This window comes from Magallana gigas, chromosome 7 (genome assembly GCF_963853765.1).
Source record: "Magallana gigas chromosome 7, xbMagGiga1.1, whole genome shotgun sequence".
NCBI lineage: Eukaryota > Metazoa > Mollusca > Bivalvia > Ostreida > Ostreidae > Magallana > Magallana gigas.
In genome coordinates this window covers 21,283,005-21,310,902 of record NC_088859.1, presented here as the reverse complement: position 1 = coordinate 21,310,902, position 27,898 = coordinate 21,283,005, and the positions used below count along the sequence as shown (strand labels likewise).

General features: G+C 34.2%; 3 protein-coding genes across 10 annotated transcripts in view; 2 read left to right on the top strand and 1 right to left on the bottom strand.

Moving 5' to 3' along the window:
• Window positions 1-20,860, bottom strand: part of LOC105344839 (uncharacterized) — a 40,449-nt gene extending 19,589 nt beyond the window's left edge. The window contains exons 1-12 of the mRNA XM_066066819.1: window positions 20,639-20,860; window positions 20,210-20,311; window positions 19,835-19,968; window positions 19,576-19,708; window positions 18,895-19,007; window positions 17,233-17,394; window positions 16,258-16,338; window positions 15,703-15,827; window positions 15,207-15,308; window positions 14,607-14,684; window positions 13,866-13,914; window positions 13,562-13,732 (exon numbers count right to left, since the gene is read on the bottom strand). Coding sequence (XP_065922891.1) covers window positions 13,562-13,732; window positions 13,866-13,914; window positions 14,607-14,684; window positions 15,207-15,308; window positions 15,703-15,827; window positions 16,258-16,338; window positions 17,233-17,394; window positions 18,895-19,007; window positions 19,576-19,708; window positions 19,835-19,968; window positions 20,210-20,311; window positions 20,639-20,771 — 1,383 coding nt within the window. The 5' untranslated portion in view covers window positions 20,772-20,860. The remainder of the gene's footprint in view (window positions 1-13,561; window positions 13,733-13,865; window positions 13,915-14,606; window positions 14,685-15,206; window positions 15,309-15,702; window positions 15,828-16,257; window positions 16,339-17,232; window positions 17,395-18,894; window positions 19,008-19,575; window positions 19,709-19,834; window positions 19,969-20,209; window positions 20,312-20,638) is intronic.
• Window positions 324-11,441, top strand: LOC105344809 (ribonucleoprotein PTB-binding 1). The gene is made up of 16 exons (XM_011452700.4): window positions 324-551; window positions 1,222-1,291; window positions 1,431-1,652; window positions 3,191-3,441; window positions 3,659-3,841; window positions 4,295-4,409; window positions 4,743-4,823; window positions 5,052-5,167; window positions 5,421-5,474; window positions 6,176-6,661; window positions 6,813-6,866; window positions 6,999-7,031; window positions 7,333-7,386; window positions 7,714-8,004; window positions 8,272-8,370; window positions 9,564-11,441. Exons 1-16 carry the CDS (start codon window positions 357-359, stop codon window positions 9,735-9,737), a joined length of 2,478 nt encoding a protein of 825 aa, XP_011451002.3. The 5' UTR covers window positions 324-356; the 3' UTR covers window positions 9,738-11,441.
• A 3,093-nt stretch (window positions 20,861-23,953) lies between the features above and the next one.
• Window positions 23,954-27,898, top strand: part of LOC105344808 (receptor-type tyrosine-protein phosphatase kappa) — a 31,098-nt gene continuing 27,153 nt past the window's right edge. For 6 of the 8 annotated variants that reach the window (XM_066066818.1, XM_020073899.3, XM_011452696.4 and 3 more), the window contains exon 1: window positions 23,955-24,492. In XM_066066818.1, the coding sequence (XP_065922890.1) occupies window positions 24,429-24,492 (64 nt within the window). In that variant the 5' untranslated portion in view covers window positions 23,955-24,428. Of the gene's footprint in view, window positions 24,493-27,898 lie in introns of all 8 variants that reach the window. The other 2 variants (XM_011452699.4, XM_011452698.4) reach the window with 1 other exon arrangement.

Below are 27,898 nucleotides of genomic sequence, written 5' to 3'. Positions count from 1 at the left end.
TTGCTAGAATGTATATTTATCATTTAAAGCTAAGCTTTTAATGATTGAGCCCATTTAGTACCGAGTATAAGACTACCTTAATTTAAATATATAAATTTAAAAGTTTATTTCTACAATGTTTAAAAAAAAACTAACTAATTGTATCATTTTACAAAAATCCGAAAGTTTCATTTTGATAGTATTTATTTTTCAACGAACATCTTCATTTGAATAAAAAATCTTTATAAAGATCATGAAAGGCAGGGACGTATATACTTAGCATATACATGTACGTCCCTGTTGAAATCTAACGATAAGATTTTTCCGGATTTTTTTTCTTCAACGTCTCCAATTCTAACATTTACAACTCGGCAAAGATGGCGACGGCCAGCAGTGGTTCAAAAAGTCCAAATACTGGCGAAGAAACATCGAATAAATCACCAAATATGTCGTTAAATCAAACCAGTAACCCACCAGAGAAAACCACTGCTGAACTTTTACAACTGTCCATGGAAGAATTTTACAGAGATCGACCAATTTTGTTTAGCAACCTGCCAGCTTCTGCAAACGAAGTAAGTGAAAAAGAAAATGGTTTGTCAGTAAGACAATACGGTATTTTTGCATATAAAATCAGATCTACGGTAATTATTTTTGTTTATGCATTACGAAATACTCATGAATAACAAGATAATATATGATAATATTCTGCAAGTAATGTACAAAGATGGATTTAGTTTTAAGGCCAGAATTGGCAGAAATCAACTTTGTCTGAACATGTAGAACTACGTGATGCTTTTATGCCATAATAAAAATAATCAAAATAATCAAATATTCAGTTGCTCTAATTGTTTAAAGAAATTTTTAGAGAACCATTGATATTCAATTTTGAAATGTCAGCGTTTTGGTAGCTGCAGGTCTGTTGCACCTGGTCTAAAAAATAAAATGAATGGACAACCCTAAAGCTTAAGTTCCTTGCATGGGAAAGAGTTCCATGTAAAGCGCACCAAAAATTGTGCTAGTTTTGGATTGGTTAACCATATTTTGACACAATTTCTGTACAAATTTTCAATTTGATTTGGAAGTAATATTATACTTTGCAATGATTATGATGGATAAAAATTCCATGCATAATACATTCATCTGATAGTATGTAAATATGCTATGGAAATGGTGATGAGCTAGCTTTAAGTACATTAAACATTTAAAAACATTATTGATTAAATATTTCATGTCTGTTTTTAGGATGACTTGAATGTGCTGTTGGGAGCATACATAGCAAAAAGCATAGAAATTATACCTGGACAAAAGAAGGGTTGGTGCCTTTTCCATTCAATTAATCTTTAAAATTAGATTTTAAAAATCAAAAATACATGTACCTTACTTTACCATTTTAGTTGTCTTTATACAGTTCAGAGTGTTATCTAAACAAATATGTGTCTTTCCTTTTCCAGCTCTGGTTGTGTTAGAAAGTGGATTAGAAATCGAACAGTTATTATTAGATTTACAAAACACAAAATTCCAGGACTGTGTAATAAGTATAGATCGATGTGAAACGGAGAAACTTTTGTGTTGTGCACATCTTCCAAGTGATTACACGGTGGAAAAGTTCCGAGCCCTGGTGGCTCCATTCTGTGCTGTCAAAAAGTGCTTTCTCTACCGAAGTCAAACAACTAGTAAGTACATGCTCAGAAAACTCAGAAGTTTTCTGTGTTAACTCAAAAAGTTTTCAACAAATTAATTCCAAGATTTTTGAAAAACTCACAAAGTACAAATACATGCCCATGCATATGAACAACATACATGCGTGTGTATTAATATACAAACATTATTATCATTTATGCTATCCTTTTCATTAACTTAATATTAGCTAATTATTGGAATTTCTATTTATATGTATGAAAAATATTTTTAAATAATAAATATTTACCGTAATCCGGTGAATATAATACGCACTTTTTTCCCAGCATTTTTTACCATGAGAAAGGGGTGCGTATTATACATCCCTATAGGATTTGGACATATTTTTCCCTAGCTGAAGCACGGGGTATCATACTGCCGTATTACCGATGCTGTTCACAGACAGAACCGATACCCCGCTATACATCGTAACATTCCTTCATTATCACATATATATTATTATTTAACCCTTAGGAAATCATTGTTATAGCATGTAATTACAGAAAATGTATACTTGAAGTCTGTTAATAAATAAACTGTTTCAAAATGGCCTTTAAAAATTAATTTGAACTGCCTATTCTTTATCTCCGTGTACGCCGCCATTACAGATGTTATTAATAGAATGCGGACTTGGATGGCCACGTGCTATTTGTAACCGATCTTTGAAAACAGCTTACACATCATTTGGCTCATTTTTAACCATTTTCATTTAATGCTAACTGATTTATTGCAAATAATTATGAATATAAATAATTCTATAACCTATTCCGTTAATTGAAGCCATTGAAAAAGTTGTGCTCCCCCACCGCTAACGCTTGACACCTTGGGTATCTCAGACACCCCCCTTAGGCTATAAGTGTACTATACACAACACAACATATTTTATTATGTTCCAGACCCATAATTGATCACTTTGATCACCATCGGAATCATTTAAGAATTTAAATAGGTCCGTTATCTCCATACCTGTATATCGTCCGTTTTTCACTTCACATGGATTGTAATGAATAAACAATTATATAACGCTTGTTAAAAGTAGTTGATTTTATTTACGGAAGAATATTTAATACTAGGTCTTTTTAAAACATTGATTATGAATTAAAGATATTACCGCGATGTATTAGTTACAATAAATCCGTATCTAAGAAAATATTGTTTTTCTTATACCCGGTAGCGTATTCCCGCGATGAAGTTGAGCGTGCATACAACTGTACAAAGTATAACTGCTTTGTTGATACTCAAGATTACCGTTTGGTCATTTTTTTTTTTGCGTATTATACATCCCAACAAGCTTTTTTTCACCACTCTCAGACCCAAAGTTGGGGGTGCGTATTGTACACTACTGCGTATTATATTCACCGGATTACGGTATTCAGTATTGAAAAAAAAAAATATTAAACATTAATTTTTCTTTAATTAAATTATTTTACAATGTGTAAACACTAAATTGTTGTTTTTTATTATATGGTATATATTTATTTTATACGAAACTTTGTGTATTTATTCTATCACATTAATTTTCATTTTGTAACAGATGATTATAAGTGGTATGGAGTTGTGGAATATAGTGCTCCCTTGAGTCAGATTTCAAGCATCCGCACAGAACTGGATTGGAAAATGGTAGATGGATACCATATACACTGTGATTTCCTGGACAAGAGTCTCTCCTCTTACAGGAAATTAAACTCCAAGTGTTTGTTTGTGGACAATCTTCCCAAAGACTTCACTAACACCTCAGAGTTTAGGGATATATTTAGTGCATTATCTAGTCCACTTTACTGCCAGGTATGAAACCGTGGGCAGTAAATTTCAAATAGCATTTTGGAGACTTTATCAAACTGCTTTCTGTTCTTTAACAAAAAAACCAATTAATTGTATTTTTTATTACTAAGAATTGAAATTGACAATCTTTAGAGTGTCGAATGGAGGGAAAAAAAGTCATCCATGACAAGCTAAATTACTTTTTAAAAGTAATTAAAATGATTTTTATATTTGTTCAAAGATTGTGATGAAAGATGGAAAGTCTCTGGGTTATGGAATCATTGAGTACAAATCCTGGCAAGAGGCAGAAAAGTCGGAGCGACATCTGAATGGTCACAAAGTTCTTGATGTACCCATGAGGATCACCTATTGTATCCCAGGGATCTCGGCCGTTACCATCTGTACTCGGCTGATGAGTAAATTTGTAAGTAAATATTGTAAAAATTGGTGCATATATACATCTCTTACACAAATTTACAGAATACAGATATGTATTTTTGAGGACTCTTTTATCATGGTTTTATGATTAATTGGTAAGTCAATTTTAGCAAATTTTCCAAATCAGTGGTAATAAACATGTAAATATAAATTTCTTTAAAATGTATACTTCATATACACTGTATATTCAATGACATTATTTATAGAAGTACTGTAATAAAAAGAATGAAGAAGTATGTTAGGGATAAATATAAAATCATATTACATGGTATATAGTACTAACCATTGAACATTCAAAAGTACCAGTAATTGAAAACAGAACTTTTTCATAAAAATAAACAGTTTTAATCTTGACTTCAACTATGGTATGAATCCAAAGACTTGTTAGTTAGAGCTCTATCCTACCCTTTGTATATTTAACCATTTGTTTGAATTACAGGATAACCCTGCTGAGGTTGTCAGTAAGCCCAGCCTGCTGCCAGACCCTGTCCACCCATGTAAAGAGTTACTATGTAACCCGCTTGTCCAGCGTTTGACATCACAACACCCTACATGTAAGTAAACATGCGGAGGCTAGAAATCTGATTCTCCCATCTTTATCTCCAATTCTCCTAAAATTATATTAATGGGGAACAGTTTTTAAAGTAAAAACAATGTTGAGAGTTTAATTACCAAGACAAAGAAACAAAAATTGTCCAAGATTTCATTAAATCATCAGATTTTTCATTGTAAAATACAAACCAAATGGACGAACAGTCCTCAAGATTCTGTGTCACAAAAATGTTGGTGCACAGAGAGACATTCAAATGAAGGGAAAAACTGTACATTGTAAAAATAATGAATTTATTCTCGAGTGTAATTAATGAGATTTTTTTTAAAAACTTCAGTGATGAAAAAATTTGAAGAAGCCATCCAAAAGATGCATGGCACCTATGTGAAACAATTAACTTGCAATCCAGAGAAACCAGGTAGGTGCTATTAGAATGAAACATTTTGTAATGTTTAAAAGAGTAGATAGAGATATAAACAATAGATGATGGATAACAGAAAGAAGAGGATTTCTGTTAACCTGGAATAAATTATACATTACATTATGAAAATTTAATTGTTTATTAATAAAAACATAAGAAATGAAATGGTTTGTATTTTTCAACAATAAAATTAAATGCTATTGATACTGGCATTGTTTGTGACAGGACTACTGGGCCCCGCCCCCGCCGTGCCAATGAGCCCACTGATGACGGTCAATGTACAGCTGGGGCTGTTCATTCTGTTAGCATTCCAGCTACAATTGCAGGCTCCCACAAGTCAGGTCAGCAAATCTTTACTAAACAATATATCCATAAAGCTTTAGAATTGCTACAACTGTGCTGTAAATTTTAAACTGAGGACCAATCCAACTCAGACTGATTTCTTCTATCTGCTGATAGTGAATAAAGTTTTTGAAAAAAATATTTAATTCTTACATTTTCCTGTGTGTAGTTTGTATAATGTATGTATATTGTTCTGTTTTTCCCCCCAAATACCCAGTTCTTATAAAGGTATATTTCTTATTGGTTTTTCAGGTTTTTGATGTAGATCTTGCAAATCTGATGTCTAAGAAAGTCAACAATAATCAGGTAATCAAAGTACTGAAAGTACTGAAAAGCGCTAACCTAGCTTGGTTTTAAGAAATTTTACTGTGTGCAAGCGTAGGCGGAAATGAGCCTTATTGAAATTTTGGTTTATGTTTAATGAATATCAATTTAAAGTATCGAAGGCCAGATTTCTTTAAATATATGTTACTTTCTGAAGATGATGTGAATTAAAGCTGAACACGACTTGTATATGGATACTTGCCTGAAAAAAGATATATTAAAATTACAAATTATACCTTTTGAACAGTAATTTATCACAGTTTTTGACATTTTCTTGCAAAGAATCGATTTTATTTTTCTATATTTTAGCTTCTGAATACGCACTATATTTTTTCATCACTGCGTAGCATCCCGTGCTGATGTACGTAAGCCCCGCAAACCAATCGTATCTACTCGGCCATTTCCGTCACCCAGATAACTGGTTCCCTATACCTCTTACCAGTTTAAATGATGTATATTTCTGCCCATAGAGGGCAGTTATTCCTTGCACCGGAAATAGAAGTCTAACGACAATAAAGCGCTGAGCTATGCTTAGCGCTTTAAAAATGAAACATTATATAAAGATCACAAGTTATAAGAGATTTGTAGTTCACACATTGTAGGATCAATAAGTGTAAATACTGTGTAAACATATTTCATGTATGTAATCTCTTTTAAAAAATTTTGCTGTTCTGTAATTTCAGTCAGAAAAGCCATCATTGCTGGGTGACCCGTATGCTTCCCAGTCCAACATTATTCTACAGAGTCTGTTGTCCAAGCTGTCCCCAGGGAAACCCAGCCAGCCCGTGGGTAGTTCTGACGTGAGCTCCATGCTGCAGTCAGTGTCACAAAACCTCCAGAACATGGACGTCAGTGGTCTAATGAACATCGGTCAGATTGCTGGACAGTTGGGGGTCGAAATGGGATACCCTGGGGGTGAAGCTACACCCCTCATGGATATGTCCTTAAAAAATTCCAAAGAGGGGTTATTAGGCGCTGCACCACCTGAGATTCTGGGATTGGTGCATAGAGGTCAACCACCCAAGAAGACCCTGTTTCCACCTGGAGTAGAGGGGGATGTCAAACAGTCCCTTTTGGGGGAACCTCCTCAGAGCTTGATGCAGGGCTGGTCATCGAGACCTGTCGGGGGAGGCTTGCTTCCTAATCCAGAAACTTCTCATAGCCACCAGGTAAAAATAATGACGAATGACTAAAAAAAATTTTGATTGTTGGAAATGTAATTCTTTTACAAAATAGATTAAAAAACAAGATGGCAAATTATTTATATTCAAGTTGAAAATTCTTGTACACATAGTTTTTTGACTGACATTTTTTTAACAGCAAGGAGGACAAGAAGAGAGCAGCGAGTATAACCAGTACTATGGATACAGCAGGGTAAGCAACTCCCACTCTGTAAATATTTTATACATATATATCTAGATGATGTCCAACTTTATGCGTGTCATTATTAAAGAGAAAAAAGCTTTGAAGGAAGTTGTTACTAAGATGACATATTTTCTGTTGTAGGATGATGAAGGATATTACAGTTCTCATTATCAGGTATTGTATAATGACAGTCACAGAAATGTAAATTGTACAGTAAATGAAATATTTGAGGATAAAAATTGTCAAACCTGACAAGCCTAAAAATGAATGTCCCTAGCTATTGCAACACATGCTGTAAAATTATATTTGGATTCTAGATGAAGCTTTAATACAGTTCAAGAAAATGTTCAGTACAATGTATTACATTTGCTTCATATTAATATATTGTACCAGTAATATGCTACTGGTCAGTCAAATGCTATGTCAACATTTATAATGTCTCTCAATTGTCTACTTAATAACCTTTTACTTGTAGCATCAAGGCAATCCCTATGACTACTCGGAAGAAAATTATGATTACAATGACAAGGTTTGTTAGCAGAATAAGTTCTAATTTTTTTAGCCTGTCCTTATACACTGTATTAATTTTCTCAGTAAATTTTACATGTATCAAGATTCTGAAGGATTCGGTCATGCATTTATAAATGTACTCTTCATCTAAATTTTCTATCAACATTTTTGAAGGAAATATAGGTTAATGTTTTTGTTTCACTAGATTTTCAAATGAAACTCTTTATACACTATATCTGGGCCAATTCATGTTTAAAAGGTATCATGCATAAAAAAAAAAAAAAATTCAATAGGGGGAAACAGATGTTTTGATTGCTTATTCATGATAGTTCTGTGACATTTTTAGCGATACATGGACATAGCAGCTAAAGCAGCAGCCTATGCGGCCTACAACCAGCCTAATTATGCCTCCTACAGCAGTTACACTGGCCATGACGAGTCCTACAGCTCGGGATACAGCAGTGTGTCGGGCCAGGACTATGACGACTCTTACAGCTACGCCGCCACGGACTACGGTTACAGAGGTCACGGCATGGAGGCCCCACCCACTCACCACATGGCAGCTCCTACCCCTCAGTCTAATTACGAGCCCCTTCATCCTCCTGGCACAGCCACAGTGGAGAGGCCGCCCTTATTGGTGGGTTTGAATAACACTGACTTTTTACTATAATTCAATTAAATATCTCCTTTTAATTTACACAGACTTTTTATGAAATTTTTATAACTGATATTTTTTCCCAAAAATGATGTAACATAGACGTTTTATGTGAATGAATAAAAAAATTTTTTCATGTGCCACTTGTTTTATTTCTGTTTTCTTACAAAAGAGTATTGGTAAATTAACTTATTGTGCAATAACTTAAATGATTTATTTTAATTAATTTGAAGTTTTGTTATTTTGTAGAAAAGGGATTATCAACACCGCCATTCAGTGCCAAGTAATGCCTACAATGAACCAATACAGCCTCCCTCAGCAGCAAGGGCAGACAATCAGCCTCTACTGGTAGGTTCAAGAAGAGAAAACGAGAACACATTCTTACGAGATAACCAAGATACATTAATTCATCAAACTCCATTCTGTAGATGCCTAATATATGCAGTGTATAGGGAAAGACAAGAGCAGTTGTCAGTGAGGGATTTATTAGCAATCCATATGCTGCGATCCCTGTGTCTGATTTGGGAAAAATTCTATAGTACTATATCTTCAGTGAACAATGCTGTACTTAATGATATGTCAAGAAATCAGTTATTAAAATTTATCCACATCTTCGCTAGCCAAGGGTTTTCGTTCCACTTTGCTCCCCATAAACCCTTGGTGGATTTCATTACGAAAACTCAGTGACAAGCTCCCTTCTATGATTGGCTGCAGCTGCGAATAGCTGATCCAACTGCAGTGCTTGTAAATATAAAACTTTAAAAGAAAACAAATGTGTGATCTTTGGTAAAACATTCGGTGCTTTTAACAAGTTGAGACACAAGTTCTTGAGTACAGTGCCTCCCCAACGGTAGTCTAACCAGGTCGCTTTAAAAACCTATATATTTTACTGGGATTGACCATAGTTCTACAAAGTTGTCAAGGCTCGCGTGATAGAATGGGAAGTAAACATGGCGAATGTAAAAGTTGCCTATCCCGTTAGTATATACCTTCCTGCTTATGGTTATTGCTTTTAAAGGTTCAGTGAGCTCTGTTTTATTTAATTTCTTTGGTCCGCAATATTCACGACAATGATACCTGATTTTATGGCATGAAAGCTTTCATATAAATCGGTGACTTTTTCACCCCGGTACAGGTCCTTACAAAACACTATGAATAAAACATTCCGTGCTTTCCCTAGGTTATAACTTAATTCGTATTTAATAGCATCGTTAATTACGTTCCGATATTCGGTAGTCAACATGTTTTCAAGTTGTATTAATGCCGTAGTGTGTATATAACCTGTTGTTTAATTCGATTAAAATGTAAATATGCAAGGGGCGCAACTCAAGTTGCTCTCTAGATAGCGCCACCACATCACCAAGTTTTCGTAATGAAATCCGCCAAGGGTTTATGGGGAGCAAAGTGGACCGTAAACCCTTGGCTAGCGAGGATGATTTATCCCATTCTCTTTACATTGCTCTGCTTGAACAGTTAAAGTTACGGTACATGTTAATGTTCATGTAGGTGTAAAATAAATCTTATTTTTCAATTTTTTTCAGAAAACACCACAGGGGCAAAAAAGAAGTTTCAATCATCTGTTACCTCCCCCCGAGCCCAGCCCGGAGGGGGACTATGTGGGCCAGCACTCTCAGGGCATTGGGGGACACTATGCCGCATCTTACACCAACAAACGACAGAAAGTGTCCCATACAAGACTTATGATGCAATACTAAGACCAATATCACCATCGGACGAGTCAATCCACTACAGATTTTGAGGGAGACTTGATTTTCATTTGATCTCAAATTTAGTGTGTACTGTGATTGCTAAAGATTACTAAGATTATAAATTTGTTAAGTATTTTTGTTAGGGTATTTAACTATGGTAGATCAGACCACTAAAGCAAATGAGCATATTTTCTACGAGATGAATCGTACAGTATATTTTGTTTTATGGAGTGCCAATAAGACATAACCATTCCCTCTCCTTCTGTAGTGCTAAAGTTCCCTCTAATACAGAAAGTGTGCCATCTTTACTTGTTACAAGGTTCAGATTGTTTTTAATGATTTTTTTAAATAAAAACCTTTTTTTTTTTTTTGATAAAACAAAAGGTCACACAGAGATTGATGACTACACTCTGTTTTATTTGTTTTCTGTTTTAAATGGACGAGATGTTTAACTTTGTTTGTGAAGAGTGATCATCTGAGATTTATTTCCGATACTGAAGTATACAGTATATTTCTAATACACAAGGTGTATATTTTGTTAATGATTAAATTATTATGGTCAGTTATTAGATTGTATTTGTGTGTATGTTTTGTAATAGCATCTATATATACAAACACTTCCAGGTATACAAATCTACATACTACATTCTACTATAAGCCCATTTTGATCATTTGTATAAAACTGAAAAAAATCCATGTAAAAATGAAAGACGTATTTGACAAAAAAGATTTTGTTAAAAATAAGGTTGTTTTAATGAAATGTCATCAACCTGTCTCTAATATCTGTAACTTTTTAAATTTCTTTTCAAAATCCATTTCATTTTTATATTTTATTCACATACTGTCACCAAGTGGGAATCAATAAATGTTGTATAGATGGAAATTTCATTGTGTAAATGAGAATATGAATTTGTGTGATTTAATATTTGTGGTGAAGTGAAAGTTACATAGTGTTAAAAAGGTTATGCATGAATATGGAAGAATTCATTCATCTGAGGAACATGGTACTTGCTATTTCAATAAACCATGTGGCAAGTTTTTAAAAAAACAAAACAAATAAAATTGTATTGGGTAGTCGGTAAGAGAGTACGTTATTCAGATTGGGAGAAAATTATTTAAAAGTTCATCAAAACAACAATAAGCATAATGGTATAGTAGTAGACTGTTCATGCCATGTTAATGATTTGTTCTCTCTCTCCCTTCTCTTTCCCTCCCTCTCTCTCCCCTCCCTCCTCCCTCTCTCTCCTCTCTCTTTCTCTCTGACTTGATAGAAACACCTGATTTGAAAATTCTAGGTTGATTTGTTTCTAAAACTAAAAAAACAAGAATAAAAAATGGGTGAACAATGAAAAATCTTATGAAAAACAGATTTCAACAGTTTTAGTTACATTTTACCTCCCAAACCCAAATATTGTTATCTCACGGTAGATTTGTCATGTTGACTGTTTGGTTCTTGTAAATAAAAATAAACTTTCCCTTTTTTAAAACACTTTTCACACAATGTTGTTGAACTGAAAAAAAAATTTTACATAATATAATGTGCTGTATGTTTTAATACACGTCAAACAAGTTTACATTTCTCTTGTTTCTGTAATCATGCTTCGAATATTTGTTAGGGTGTTTGTGAGTGTTCACTTTCTGTTAAACATGGTATATTTATAAAGAGAATGAGACTGTCATACATTTCCATTAAATTCAGCAGTATAGTCATATTTGTTTCTGTTTTTATTTCACTTTACATTGAAAATATCTATATGGTATAGGGGTATTATTCAAATATACTTCTTAGATTCAAATTTATCAGAATCATCTTAAACTTTGAAGTACGTTGGTTAGTTGGTTGTCCAACTTGATCCAGCAAGATGAGAAGCAGAGTTCTTGAAATCTTTTTTCTGCTGTCAGTCATTTGGACTGACTACCATCTGAAGTTTGTCAGTCCGGACAAATTTTTATCAGTCCAAAATATTTTAATAGAAAGATGAAAAACTATATTTGAATTTTATTATCAATTTATTTCGTTTTTAACTTAAAAGCCTCCCAATTTCTCTCAATTTTTCCTGATATGATTCCTCTTAACTTTCACAATTTCACAATTTGGCTTCTCACGTTCACATTCTTATTTATCACTTCATTAATTTTAACTTCCTTCCCTCTCTCTCATCAACTTTCCTTTTTTATCTTTCTTTTTCGTTCTCTTTTTCTTTCTGCACACATCATGCCACAGGGACTTATAGTTGTCGGATAGTGGAGTTATTATTTGCTCCCGAAGACATAAATGATTAAAATTAGTATTTTTGTGTGTATTTCTGTGTATTACAATAAAAACATGAACTTAAAACCCTGTTTCAATGTGAAAAAAGTGTATTTATATACATAAAAAACGTAAAAAAGACGACACTCGCCATCTTGGATTTATAGGGGGACATCGGTTCACGCTATGTTTTAAACAAGTTCTCCAATTTCTCCAAGTGATTTCTGACTATATCTAAGTTGGAAAATGATCAAAAGCCTTATACCTATCGCATGACTATACATCTGTTAGTTGCATTATAAACACACCTTGTTGATATGTACTAAACACTCGCCAAACTTATCGAAAGCATCGGAAGTTTACATTTAAGTGACGTAAATTATATTCATTAGTCGCGAAAAAATCCTCTTGATTTATCTTATGCATTCGGATCTCCTCAGTGATTACCCAGAATAGTTTGCATCAACTTCGTTGCTTTTGTACGAAATTTAGTCTTGTTTTCGAAAGTTCCCCTGTCAACTTTTACCGGTCATTTGGACTGACAGGCAACCTCAAGTAATCGGTCCTTGGTTATTTTAATCGGTCTTGCCGACAGGACCGAAAGATTTCAAGAACTCTGGAGAAGATGTTAAAAATGGAACATACTGGTTTATGACATACCGCCCGGTACATGGATTTTAAAAACATTTTGTTTACCCGTGTTCTTGTAACTAATATGCTTGGAAGATTTGCAATATTTTTGTAAGATGAAACTCAATGTCCATCGTCAACAGATACAATATCACATGGTTCAAACCCATGGGGGACCAGTTGAATATTTTCCAACATAAGAAAAAAACTACCAATCAATTGGTGCATAAAACTTTATCTTCATAAAATCATTCATACAATCTATGAAAGGATTTTTTTTTTAAAGAAAAAAATTCAATGTAAATTCAAATATACCTTTTGAAGAAACGGTGTGCAACCTACATGTTTATAGAAGTGAACTATGTGTATTTTAACAAGTTAGAAACTCTAGGCCTAAAATTCCAGTTGCCTTCTATTCAACTCAACCTCCTCCTCAAACGTCAGAGGAGTCACTTTGTTACACCACCTGTGTGAAGTTTGGCTTGATGTGCCTAAATTGGCCTCCGATGGAGAAATCTAGTAAAAAAAAAAATGCACCAAATTCCAATCACAAACTGAAATCCTGTCGCGCATATTCAAAATGCCTACTGGTAAGTACATTGTACATTCCCCCCCCCCCCCCCCCCAAAAAAAGGAATCCTTAAACAACTTAACAGCAAGGAAAGATTCTTGCTGGGATATAACCAGTAAAACCTCTTACTGGTAATCAATGCTATTAAGTAAAAAATTGCTTATCCTTTTAATATTTTTTAAGTTTTAACCTTTCAAATTTTTTTTTAAAATAACTGTAATGTGTGACAAAACAGCCCTTGTATTTTATGAATTTGTAAAACCACATGCAATCATGCATAATTTCAGACTAGAAAAATAAGTTTGTATCAACTTTTGAAATAAAAGACCAAGCATGCTATGTGTGTAGAATAAAACATTCAAATAAGAGCTCACAAACCTGCATTCCCTCATCTTTCTCCATAGGAGTCATAAAGATCATGACCAAGCCAATAACCGTGGTCAACCCAATACAACCCAGGACCAGGTACTCCAGGGTGGGGCTGCTTACTCCCAGGGTCAGGAGGAGAGGCAGTGCCTGCATCAGGCCAACGGTCAAGGTGGACTGAATCTTCATGGAAAATTTTTCAAAACATCTTCTATCATTATTATTTCTGACAGAGAATCAATGGCTTTCAGTTAAAATGATATATTAAAAAAACAATGATGAATTATTACAGTGAATATGAAAATTTACCCCGTACCTCAAAAAATGTATGAATCTCTGTTTTTCGGCTCCCCCAAGTGACAGCTCTGTAAAGCAAATGTTCAAATTATCATGTTAATGACATTTGTACAGAGATCTTTGACCAATTTTTGTCTGCCTGGCTGTCAGAAGGTAAACTTGTATATCACTGACAAAATTAAAGTCAATATTGCTTTCAAGTGAAGGTATACTATAAAGCATACAGTAAAACTCATTTGGTACAAACAAGAATATAGCGAAATCTCTGATATAGCCAAGTTATTTTTTGAGTCCCGCATAAAATTCATAACAAATCTTTGCCAAATGTTATGGTTGTAATGAATTTGGATATAATGAATTTATGGATATATCGAACTGATTTTGAGTCCCATAGAGATGAGTGATGACAAAAATCAACATTTTTATAACAAATTTCTTTACAATTTATAAAGTTTGAACTTTCATTTAACATAAATATTTAAATGTATTTTTATTTTCTCATTAGTTCTCTCAGTTCAATTTACAATTTTCTTTATTAAAGGTATCAAAAGAAAGTACTTTCATTCTAAACCTCAATTAGCAAAAATTGTAGTCTGGTGAAAGAAAGCATGTATATAAATAGTGAATTGGCTATGGAAATTGGTATCAAACAAAGAACTGGTATGTATAGTTAATTAAAGACATTTTCCAACATTTTCAAGTGTTAGCTAGGCAACAAAATAACCACTTATATTCATATGACATGAACAAACTGACTTACTTGTATGGCCTCAGCAGAATGAGAAGTAAGAAATATAGACCAGTAGTTGACAACAGAATCAGGCACTGGACAAATACACTGTAATCACAAATTAATAAATTAATCTGAATGTGCACTCTCCAGCACAGAGAATATGGTTAAATATTTTGCAAAAAGGCCAATTAGTATGTTTAAAGGTAAAGTTTAATAAATCATATATGCATATAAAAAATGTAAATCTAATTAAGTCTTGAATGGATTATTTTATATTTGTTACGGTGGGATGAAGGTTACTTGAAACCAACTTTTATTCACGACAACTTAATTTTGCAATTTATTGGAGAAAAACTGATTTGCAATGAATGTTTTTCGTGACCATGCTTTAACCACACTCGTTTTAATATAACACTATACAGCAAAGACTAGTTTGCGGCAAGAAATATTCGCAACGAGGAGGCTCTTGTGAATCTTGTGAATACATTGGTTTAAAGTAAATAACTCTTTTTAAAATCACTAACTTTACTCCTTTTAAAATGAATTGACTACTGAATGCATGGGATTTCTTTTATATTCAAGCATATAGCCAAATATACTGTGTTTATAACCACGTCTATTGCTTACCTAAATGGATAGATGTCTGTGACTGCAATATTTAGTAGCTTCCTCATCATAGGCAGTGCCTCCCAAAAGCAACAACGTGACCGGTAAGACTCATACAGTGGTCTGAAAAGAATCAGAATATACATTTTCCCAATGATATGAAAAAAGTATCAAAAAAATGAAATTATGATTTTACTACTTTTCATAAAGAACTAAACTCCTAAATTATTTTATTTGTTTAAGAATTATTTGAAATTTGAGGTGTTTTTATTCTGCATTCATATCTCATAGTGAGTACTGTGATGTACCAATACCTGTGCTTTAATTGATAATTTCTACATGAGTACAATCAATAGCTCCTTTATTACGCTAGTTCTTTGCAGTTTACAATAAAGAATGATTCCTTGTGGCAAGCACAGTGAGCATCATGTATATATATATATGGTACAGAGGCCAGTGATGAATAGATGGACATTAATGAAGGATAGAGGGAGCTGATACACATCTTGGAAATCACCTGTATTGTTGATTGATGGTTGACAGCAGCCGCCATCGCCTCTGTCTGAGCGACACAAAAACGGTGAGAGAGGGAATCAGGAGGACAAAGAACAGCAGAAACAGGGTCCCGAAAAACTGTAGGTTCTGTGTGGGAAAAATGTAAAAAAAAATACTTGAACATGCAGTGAAAATAATTTTATTTTCCATATCTGAAAATAATTCATCAAAAGTGAAAAATGATCGAGCCTCCAGTTTTGTATAGGAAGATATCAAAATACTATGTATCGTACGTACTTCATCAATTAAACAAAGAAATTCATTTTAATTGTCATATCACATTAAAACATATAACAGTGTGTTCCAGCTTGTAAATTTCAAGATCCACTTCGTGATATAACTAATAAACATTACTATTTTATGAACCATAACTATCTAGGGAAAACTAAAATTGTTGAATTACACAACCAATAAAAGCAAATTGTCTTTATTTACATTGTATTTTAAAGAATTGATTTTCCTGTCAATTATCTCTCACATTTATCTTACAGTATATTGAAGCTTGTCAATTACCTACCTGGAAAATCACCTGGGTGCATGATTCATCTTGCAGGTAGAAAAATACATTGTCTTTTTCATCAGTATTAAGGGTTACTTTCTGTGTTAAATGAGAACATAATGAATTATAAATGTTGCTATTTCAACACTCCCAAAAATATACAATGCTATATTTTCATAAGTGACAGAAAAATGTCATTCTGAAATAAGAAATAAAGACTTTCACTCTTTGACAGATAACCAGTTTTCTCGACATACCGGTACAGTAAAACATCTTATAACAAATTTACACACTGATACAGATCGAGAGGTCATTTTCATTTCCCCTTATATCTAGTCTTGTTAGTAACCTATCTGATATACAAAAATCTGTTTATAATGAACTGTTTGTCTCTGGCACTTGTCAGTAAAAGTGTACCAGTATATTTCTTGAGAGAATAAGAAAAAAGTGCATAGAATTTGCAGAACTTATAACATGTCCACATTGACACATCTTCGCCAATAAGTACAATGGTTTCATTAAAGTTCATCATTTAATAGAACATCAAATATAAAATAATTTCTAACAAACTGGATTCTAATTACTGGGTAGAAAGTACATGTACTAGAAACCATTTTAAAAATACCATATATTACCTGGTAGCATCTAATTTTAATACCCATGCATGCATCAACTCTAATATTTACAATAAACAAACTTTTAGTCGCATGTGAAAAACTCTCAGAAGGTTCACAGAACCTCATAAATTCAAAACAGGTGTTCCTGCAAACCAGTCTTTTAATGTATCGTGTATTCATTTAGATCTATGATTAATCAAAAAATAATCTCAAAAACCATTTTTTCACTGTTTAATTGCAAAATAAAATTCACGTTAATTTAAAGTTTATTTACAGTATTCAATAACTACCATTGCAATTCTCAGTTTTTTGTTCAGTTTTAGTGACATATTCTTAACATCGCCAAAAGTTAAAGGAACTCGTGTTTATAACTTACTGCAGGAATCACCCCGGAGCAAAGGGAACTGTGGACCACGGAGAGAGCGACGGGTACGTACATCGTGACCATCACAAAGAACACCAGCCGCAGGAAGATCAGACGGCGACCCCATTTCTTCTGATTCTGGTCAACATCTGTCTCTGTTCTGATTACTGATCGCTGTTAAAATTAAGAATTTTCCATGTTTGCATGCATAACTTAGGATCAAAATGGTCCATAGGCATGTATCTACTGATAATACATGTACTATAAATGTGAACAATGTAACAACAAAAATGTGTTTGTGAGGGGGAAATTTTGCGAAGACCAGTTTTTCGTAAAGTTTGTTACTACCACCATTTACCTGGGTAGCTTCTAGAGGTACCACAAAAAATTAGGTTTATTTATCATTTCCTTATGAAATTTCCTACAAAAGAATGCTTTATTACATAATAATCACAAAAATTTTACCCCACAGAAATATTCTTGTTTGCCAGTAATTCTTTATTCCATTTTCTAGTTTTATACCAATTTCTTTTACATTATGTAATTGACAACCCTTGATTTCAATATGAGAAGTACCTTAGGGAAATTTCATGACAATTCTGAATTGTTTCCATACGAAGTCATATTTCCACTGTGTCACACGCAGAATAAATTAGATAAAGTCCAATACCCATTAGTTCTCATTGTTCCTTTATTCTCAATCATGAATATGGTTCATGTTTTTTTTTAAATATCAACTTGAGAACTGCACTGTCATTTTCAGAACACGCTGTGCCATTTTCCATCATTTTTTCTGTCACATGTCGTAAAAAGATCCTTTTATAAAATACAATGATTGATTCCCAAGAATTGCATGCAGAACAGTAATTGAGTTGTACAACTAAAAAACACCAAGTGCAGAAATACTACAGTGTTCACTCTAGCATCTTTTCTGCCCATCTATCTGATTCATACTATGTTATACAAGTCAAATTCTAATCCAACTGGAGAAATGAAAGAAAAACGCTTGTCTCTCCTGAAATTGGCTATTTAAATGTCAAATACATCACCAGTTAATCAGACAAATTTTCAAATTTTCATTTGGTTAAATTTCTTGGTTTCGTTGTATCTGCACTTATACAAAGAAAACAAGTTTCCATGCACCTCTTTGTCAGTCAGTTAATCTGTACATCCATCCATCAGCCGACTGCCAATAATGTTTCCTGTTATATAATGACTAGCTTTCATTCATGTCTAATTCCAGACTCCTTCCACAGTAGAACAATTTTCTTGTATAGCTACCAGTATCAAATGCAGCAAGAACATTTATACAAAATCTGCTCTGACAAAAAAAGACAGTCAGTCGGACAGACAAAATTGTATCCTATTCTTAAGACAATCATTCATTTCATCCATCTTTCTGTCTCTGAGAGATATAATTCTTGTTACAAAACCGCTGGCATCAAATCTAATTTCATAAGAAAGGTTTCTTCTTGCACAATCATTGGTCTTTTATTCATATCTAATTCCATCATTGTGTAGCTATCCGATACTGCTAGGATGCAGCATATTGACAACAACATGAATTAGCAAACAGACAGACAGACAGATTGACTGATGCATGGATGGACAGACAGACTAATGGATAGACAGATGGACAGACAGACCGCTGTATGTGTTATTGACCCCTCTCACCAGACTGCGGTCCACCAGGACAGTAATGAGGACAGTAATGACCACTATCAGGAAGGAGCTGCCCCACTCCAGGTAATGTATGTGCAAGGAGGAGATGGAGGGTATCAGGCATTCTGAAAAATAAGACGCAATTTTGATCGACTCTGATATCTGTAAATCACTTTCATATCCAATCCCACTCTCTGATCTTGGATCTAAGAAGAGTATCAGAGATGAAATTATGATGTTATTATCTTTTTATTATGCACATATTTTCTCATTCATCTTGCATGATTCTTGCAGTCAACCAGTCTAAAATAATTGCACATTCTAAATGAATTCCAAGTTAAATATTCCATGATGTATACATGTATAATGAATAACTCCAGCAAATGATTTTTAATTTATGGTATATCAAAAATAAAGTTTTTTAGCCCTTTCTCTGTCAATATATCAACTATTCTCCTGTAACAAATGCTAACAGTGAAACTTTTTTGAATGATATGAAGATTAACTACTTCTTCTAACAAAACTTTGTAGGTGGTCGTACCGAACAAGCTCTGAAGTCTTGACCAGTGTAGAAATCTAGCTAACGGTATATATATGCTGAGCTTGCAAAAATACAAAATTGTTGTTGATTTCTATGCAAAGCAGAAATAATGTGATGAATAAAAGTTGCCGACAATATTTTGACATTCTTACTGATTGGGATAACATTGGAATTGAAAGTAACGAATGCCAGGCCAATTACAACTTTCTGAATAAGCACTGGCCACTGGATCTTGATGAGAAATGTCAGATAGACCATCTGGAAAAAATGGCAGACTACTTTCAACTGCAAAAGAAATAAACAGAAGTGTCATCAACCTTCTTAAAGATGGTGTAAAAAAATGTAAATGTTATGGAACGAGAAAAGAACTCCGATGAAAGCTTAAGTGGATTGAGACGATTGAATTATTACTTTTGTGCAGAGCGAGTTAGTGAAACCATTTGTTATGATGGCCATCATGAAGAGTAAAAGATAAATTCCAAAAGTGATGGTGGTAATTGGCAGACCTTCACATGGGATACAGGAGTTTCCAAGTCTGTAATTGTCTGTCGAAAAAAAAATGTACTGTTCTAGACTATAGTTCACACAATTCTCACAATCTCTGACTGCATAAACGGAAGCATCGTCAGAAACCAACGGTCCGTCTTGAAGAGAAGTGAGACTGAACGTGGGTTTCCGACGATGAAATGGAAGTTTCAGCAACACTGTTAATCCACTTTACCAACAATGTTATTTTTATATTAGATTAGCCACAACACTTTACAGTATCAAAAGAAAAAAAAATACCTATACATTTTTCGCATGTTCTTCCCCCTGTTCCTTCCAGACATGTATTGTTTTGGAGACAGTTTTGTGGAAAAAAACAGGAAATGCATTTTGATTGGTTATCTGCAAAGATGTTAAAGAATTTTATACATAACAAAAACGATCATTGATTTTAAATGTCATATCCGTATTATAACCCTTATTATACTGATGAAAGGGAAATGGACATCTTTAGTTACAACAGAGAGACAAATCAAATAAAAATGCATAGAATATACGTAAATCTTTACAAGGGCATAAAGCTTGAATATGATTATAATACATTCAACATTCGAAATTTATACATTAGTATTGGTTCACGTATTTCATTTTGCACGATATTAACTGATCGTTATGTATCACATATATGTAAAACTATATAAATGCATAAGATCCAATGTCGATGGATACCCGAATTTCCTGGGCCTGAAGAGTTGACACAATGTGTTCCTGCTGTATAACTATAACCGGCATTTGCAAAGTCGTCGCCCAGTAACACAATGATTATAAAATACAAAATGAAGTTTTGATATGGAGTAGTCATTTGTTATTATCTCCTGTTTTCAACAAAATTATATTTCAAACCAAAGCGTCCCTTGCAAGTGTCTACTTCTTTCTCGTCTCCTTTACCAAAGAGTCATAAAGAGTTATCTCTCTTGACAGTCAGTGTTCTTTTTAAACGGAAGAAATTCCCAATTAACGAGGCCGGGTCTAATTTGTTCTGCCCTAGATTTTTGAATGACATTTTTTACATGAATTACTACTGATATAATTATTATTTTAATATAAAAAATTAGGAAATTTACCACACCGTTTGTTTAAGAGGTCATCTCAAAGTTTGTTAATTTTTAACATAGGACCCTATGGGATTTTGCTTGAAATGTATCAGTTTTGCAATTTTTTTTTTTTACATTTTTTTTTAAACTTCTGCCCTAGGGATTGGGGGCTAGGGGGTTGGGGCTTAGTCCCCCCCCCCTCCACTTTTTTTCTAGCAAAGTTAGACCTAAACATTAGGAACATAGCTTCAGGGAGGGTTCAGCCCCCCCCCCCCCCCCCCCCCCCACTTTTTCTCGCAGCAAACAAAATTGTTTCTAAAGTAGATATGCAGAAAATATGAAAAATCAGAAATTGTTTTCAAGAATGATTTTTTTCTTTACTTAATAAGCTAAGCGAATAATGTCTTATGATTTTTAACAGATCTGATGGTTTATTTGTTGAAAATCCAACCTCCTTAATCTCAAAGAATAGATTGAATTTGAATTACGGTATTTTGTTCTTGAACGATGCTCATTACAAAGTGCGCGAATTACATTTAACCAACGCGAGCTAATCTTATGACCTTGACATAATTTTGACCTCGACCTGCTTCTTCAACGACAATCTCTATCTTGTACAAATAATTAATTCTAACTTAAATTTTTAAAAAATATTACATGTATATCAGACTGAGAAAAAATATACGAAAATTTCCATATCTAAAGCCATCACCTCAAGGACGTCTAAAACACTCTTTTCATCACTTTTTAGCGGCATTGATACAATTTTATCCTTTTTAGCAACAGTTTAACGGAAGAGTAAAAAAAATAATCGATAGAGCGAAAATTTGCTTTAAAACATTGGCTATTAAAGGAATGACAGGATTAAATCAGCGATGGATTTTTTTTCCACAACGCGCATTTTAATCCAGAAATCCCTCTACTTCTGAAATGGTGATTTAGGGCCGTACAAGTCAGCCCTAATTGAGTTACTTATGAGGCTCGGAAGCTTTCTAACGTAACTTACTGTCACCCAGATTATTTTTCCCTCTACAAACGAACTATTCCGTTGCCGTAAGAAGCGCACACCACAGTATTTTACATTCTTCATCATTAAATGTGATTTAGACATATTTTTCCCGCGGAGGGTTTTTAATGCTCAATATATTTATCTGAATCCACAAAATCAATAACAGACCGTTTTTCATTGCTTTCATTTTTTTCTTTTTCCTTTTTTCTTTTTTCCGTAAAAAAGGACATTTTTTATCCTTGCGAATTCAAAATAGAGTTTTGGAAATGTTTAGATTTTTTGGATATTCAACTAGATCTGGTCGATCGATCGTAACTTGTTGATAGTATCTCCGGGAAAAAAAAATCATCAATCCATGACATTCTGTAAAAAGAGACTTCACTGTTTGATTTCGTTTATCAATCACTCGACATTGTGTTCTCTGTCATTCGTCAAGGTTTAAAGGAATTTACAGAATCTCTCGTGGAGAAAATGGAACCGCCATTTTGGCATGGAGACACGATAGATCGTAAAGTGAACTTATCGCATTTCACCAATTATTTATTGATATTCATTTTGCAAAACACACTCACAAATCACTCAATTCCTAGTGCATCAGTCTTTCTTGCTTGTCTGTTTGTCTGTTTATGTGCCACAATCTTGATTTTAAAACTAATGAATTTGCTTGAAATCCTATGAAAACCCTCCTCCTCTCCAAAAGAAAAAAAAAATTAAAAACAAATTCTAAATGTCATACATAGATATATTATGTATATCTTATATAAGAAAATTGTATATATATTTTTTGCACAAAACTTGAATTCATAGGAAAATAATCTTACTTTATTATAAAGTGCAGACTATCCTCCAAATGCAACATTAAAAAAAAATTACAGTTACATAAGAAAATTCTATCGACACGAGAAACAAGTACGTGCGTTCGTAGACAAGCGTACCTATATCTAATTACTTCCATTTTATTTGAGCAGTTGAAGGCTGGCGGCCTGTCTGCTTCCTTTTTGCCATTTCCTGGTCTTTTATATATATATATAATTGTACTTTTCCACAATCCTTCAGTTCTTGATCGCCCTTGCTTCAAAAAGATGCTATTTCTGTAACCAAAAATATTTTTTGATTTCGTCTACATTGTAATCTGTGCATGCGCAGCTAAAAGTTAAGATATGATAATTAAATGGGAAAAAATGATGAATTAAAAATTAATTTGAAATACTATGAAATGGTCTTTTGTTGTCCTTAATAATCTATTGAAAATATCTTGACCACATTTGGTTTAAAAATTTATGTATGTGATAAAAAAAAGGTCAACAGCTCCCATAATCTTTAATTTCATCTTCATCACTTACGGAAGCTTTCACGCATTTGCGACTGGAACATGCACATCTATAATGTATGGATTTTCCATATGACAACATATTCCGAAACATTAAAGTCCCTTGAAGTCCCTTGATATTTGCAAAAACAAATATCAATCCCAAGGAATCTAAGTTTCGGATACCAGTATTGTAATGGAGGAGGGGGGGGGGGGAGGGGTAGCGTCCATGAATGCTTTAATGAGGGGTTGATTTTAGGGAAGGGGTTAATTCGGAGTAGAGGAGGGTGTTTCAATTCATAATAACTGCAAATCTTTTGCTCGCATCTGTATGACATTGTTAATAAAGTAACATTGTTGTAAGGTCAAGATTTGAATAAGAGTATTTAATCTGTCGACGAAAGTATTGGCGTTAGTAAATTAAATATATACATGATTTATGATGACCTGAAGGCGGAGCAGCGATTAACGAATTAACGATTAAATCTTCACTGAGGCCTAATCACGCCAGCATACAGTTCCTAAACACATCTATATACTCCGGCTCGGGTTTTTAACAGTGAAAAGAAAAACCTCATTTAAATAGCTCTAATATCACATTGTCAACATATCTTAACAGTCAGTTATGGAAGTCCTAATGAAGTTGGTAAATTCATGCACAGGGGAAGAGGATTAAACTTAATTGCTCTGCCTCCATGCCTGATTCCATTAGACACGTATATTTGTTATTTATCAACTGATTTTCGAACTTATCCGATTCCTATAGTATTTGTCAAACCGTGTCCTGTGAAATCAATCGATTTATCCACCAGATGCTTGATTCCGGAGAAGGTATATGTCCGCTACCTACAGCGCGCGCTCCACTGGTCGTCTGCCGTACGCCAGTTCCTCTTTTGGTTTTGGATGCTGAGGGAGACGGAGGGTCATGACGCACGCGCGCTGTTTGTTTTTGTGCATCTTTTTCATCCGTCAGACTGAGGAAACGAGGAAAACATATACAATGTGAACGAGCGATTTCCCAGGGATTTTTACATTCTTTCTGAAGTATTATACTATTAATTTTTTCACTGTGATGGATATTCAAGTGTTCCAAACTAATTCCTGAGTATGTTGCTAGTTGGAGTAGTACTTTTCACGTTTATAGTGAATCCAATTTCAACTGAAAACTCCGGTAAGTTTGAAGCCAGTGCCTCCAGACATTTTTTTTTTTTACATATATTTTTCTTATCAATTACCGGTAATGCATGAAGACTGTTGTGTGTTTCTTGAATCAAGAACTTACCATGTGTGTGGGTTGGCCTCCTCAATATATTTATATACAGACGTTGAAATAATCACCCAGCAAGTGGTTTGATTTGTTTATGCCTTTTATAATCGAAAGAAAAGCGGTGTATATTATGACAAAGCACACACGTACACAATACAGGCCGCGTATGTGCTTCTCTTTAATAACGGACTGAGGTTATACACATATAAGTCATTTTATATCTATTCAAAGATTTTTTCGCCTGATAACCACACTTAGATTTCACCCTCCGTTATGAACCATAAATGAATGGAATGGGGGAAATTTTCTGCACAATTAAATAGGTCGGTCTCATTGTGATATGATACATCTGTGGCTATGTAGGGCTTTAACGTAATGATAATTGTTACACTGGAGCGAACAAATTTGATTCTGTCTCCTTCTCAAGCAACACCGCCCAACTTGTTGAGTTACTTAATAATTGTGTCCAAGTGTTAAAGAACATTCAATAAATCTCCGTAAACCTTCTTAAGTTGGGTCCGGAGGGGGTCCCCGACCCTGTGCATCTTTCATGGTCCAGTGGGTGGTAGACACAATGTTTGTGCCCCCAGGGTCGTAACAACTGAAGGGTTACTTGTTAAAACCTCGGTTTTGTTTACTAGACAAATATTTTTTTGTCCCCATGCTCATTCCCATTCATACCGTGTATATATAAAATACCAGAGAATCATAAGCATGCAGGAATGAAACCTTGACCAGATCCCAAGAAGTTACAGAGTGAGACACAGGTGCGCGCCGTGGAAAAATACATTTATTTGTGAAGAAGTTAAAAAAAAACACGGAAACACCATTAATTTAATTTGTATTATTTTCTTAGCCCTTAAAGACTTGTCCGCTGTTGTTTACATTCTTTTTGCAGTTGTGTATACTCGGAATGAAAGACTGTTTTCTGTTGATAAAAGTTCTAAATAAACTGACTTGGGGGATTCTTGTCAGCATATGTGGCTTTATACTACTGAATTTTTTTATTTTTTAACCTCTGCTGTATTGTAAGTGTTATGAATTCGTTACACACCCATACACACACACCGACCCAATTGACCAGTTTACACAACAGGGAAGCACGTGCATCTGATGGGGCAACAGGGGACCCTAGCGATAACATCATTGGGGCTCGGGTATTATACATGTTGTTCCCAGTGACTCACTTAACCTAATCAATCAACCCCCTCTCTGATTGCACTGGTCATTTACACGAGATCCCCTGTACGGTGTAAAGCGATGGGGGCCCCCAGAATTTTGATGAGTCTTGTCATATCCCTCCCGTCAGGAGATAAGCGAGATTAGAGGAGATATCTTGTTTCGAGATCATAACACGTGCATACGTTGGTTTATTAGCTAGGTGCTTCTTTTGGGAGAATCCCTTTACATACGGTCATTTCCGCCGGGAAAGATTAATTTGTTTGGAGATCTATTTGAGAATGCATTAACTTAATTATATCCCTTTACATAGCCGGAGAGGTATTTCTTTCTTATGACTTGTAATAATATTTTTGTAAGTCTCAAAAAAATTATACCACCAGTGGATCAAAGCCTATGTACATGTTCTTAACTTATTAACCACATCTTAATTTGTAATTTCCGACATTCCCATACGAAAATTCTGAAAAAAAATTCTAATAGAAATCCTTTGTATTGTTTTAAAGCATGGGAATTTATTAGGTGTGTGTATAGTTTAATAGTTTGTATGACGAACGGAGCACTACTAACCTTCCATTTTGCCTCTCCTCGACGCCACACAAAGTCTCCGAGAAATTATAAAATTATGTCATAAGTTTGTAGTTCTACAACTCTCAAAGGGGTGAATCATTAAAAAGCCTTTAAATTATTGTTTCAAACAACCCTGACTAACAAGTGAATGGGTGAACGGAGAGCTGAAGTGGTTACAGATATTATGTAATCACCCCTTTTACATTCACCCCCCCCCCCCACACACACACACACACCACCACCACCACAGTACACTGGCATAACTTTTCCCAGATTGATTACACATTGTATCAAAAAGAACAACACCCAGGCACTGTAATAAAGAATACACAGGGGATCTACACAATGTTTAATAGTTAAATGACAGAACCACCATCTGCATTCTGCGGAATCCACGAATATTTGTGTATAAAGTTACAATCACGTATAGAATTTTAATTGCTGCACTCTTTCCGTTAAAAATAATTACAACAAAAATTGTTCTAATTTCCAAACTCTCTAGATATTTTTTATTCTTTATAATTTTATAAAACTTAAAAATACGCACAATAAAAATATTTCAATATTCCAGTGTCATATTGTAAACTTTGAAATTACACCGACCAGTTTACAATGTGGCACTTGGTAACATATGACTTTATGAGTTTATTAATATTTTCTTGCATGACTGACACTGAATTATTACTGTATATTTAAATACTCCACCGTGGACGGTCCCATTGATAACTGATGTACATACTGAGTCGGAGAAGGAGTCAGAAATGAGGGTGGTTTCGTGCTGAGATGTTTTTGACCCCTGGGGGCATAAAAAGAACATAGCCCAGATGTACATCTGGGTATTTTTAAATAATCTGTGATGAAGAGCTTCAAAGTTCTTTAAACTTTGCTTTCCACTAAGTGACGCCGTTTTCTTAAAAATCATTTTTATAACTTTATGGAACAAAAAGCAGCCCTCAAAATGAAATAAAACAGAAGTACGTCGGTATCCCCCCGTTATTTAATGGCTGTCGTGTGGCATTGATTAACCACCTTTTTTTAATCACCAGCTAAAATACATCGAGGCTGTCGTCTGCTTCTGTAAATTACGTCCACGAAATCAAATAAAGCGTAATTTGGAGAGGATACAAATTGAACACACATCTCGTGACTGCGGCGTCTCGGACCTTGAAGACGCTTTGAGAGCCCGGAGATTCCTTGTCGTCTCTCCCATAACTTAGTCCGAAACAACAGGTTTATTGACAAACCTATTGAGGAAATCGACCATGGCCGCATCCCATCCGCTCCATTGTCCCCCGACCAAGAGGCTCTTTCTTAATCGCTCTGGTGGTTGATCGGCTCGGAAATCGACTGATGATTGCGAAAACAAAGTGTATATATTTTTCCAGACTAAAAACTAGACGGAAATAAGAGTAATAAAGTTTCTTTTCAACTTTCGGAAATCAATATGGACTCTATATATCTCAATAAATACAGTATTAAGCTATAAATGAACAGTTCAAAGATTTTTTTCTCCCTCCATTTCTTCCATCATTTATCTCAATTTCCATACAAAGCACATCTG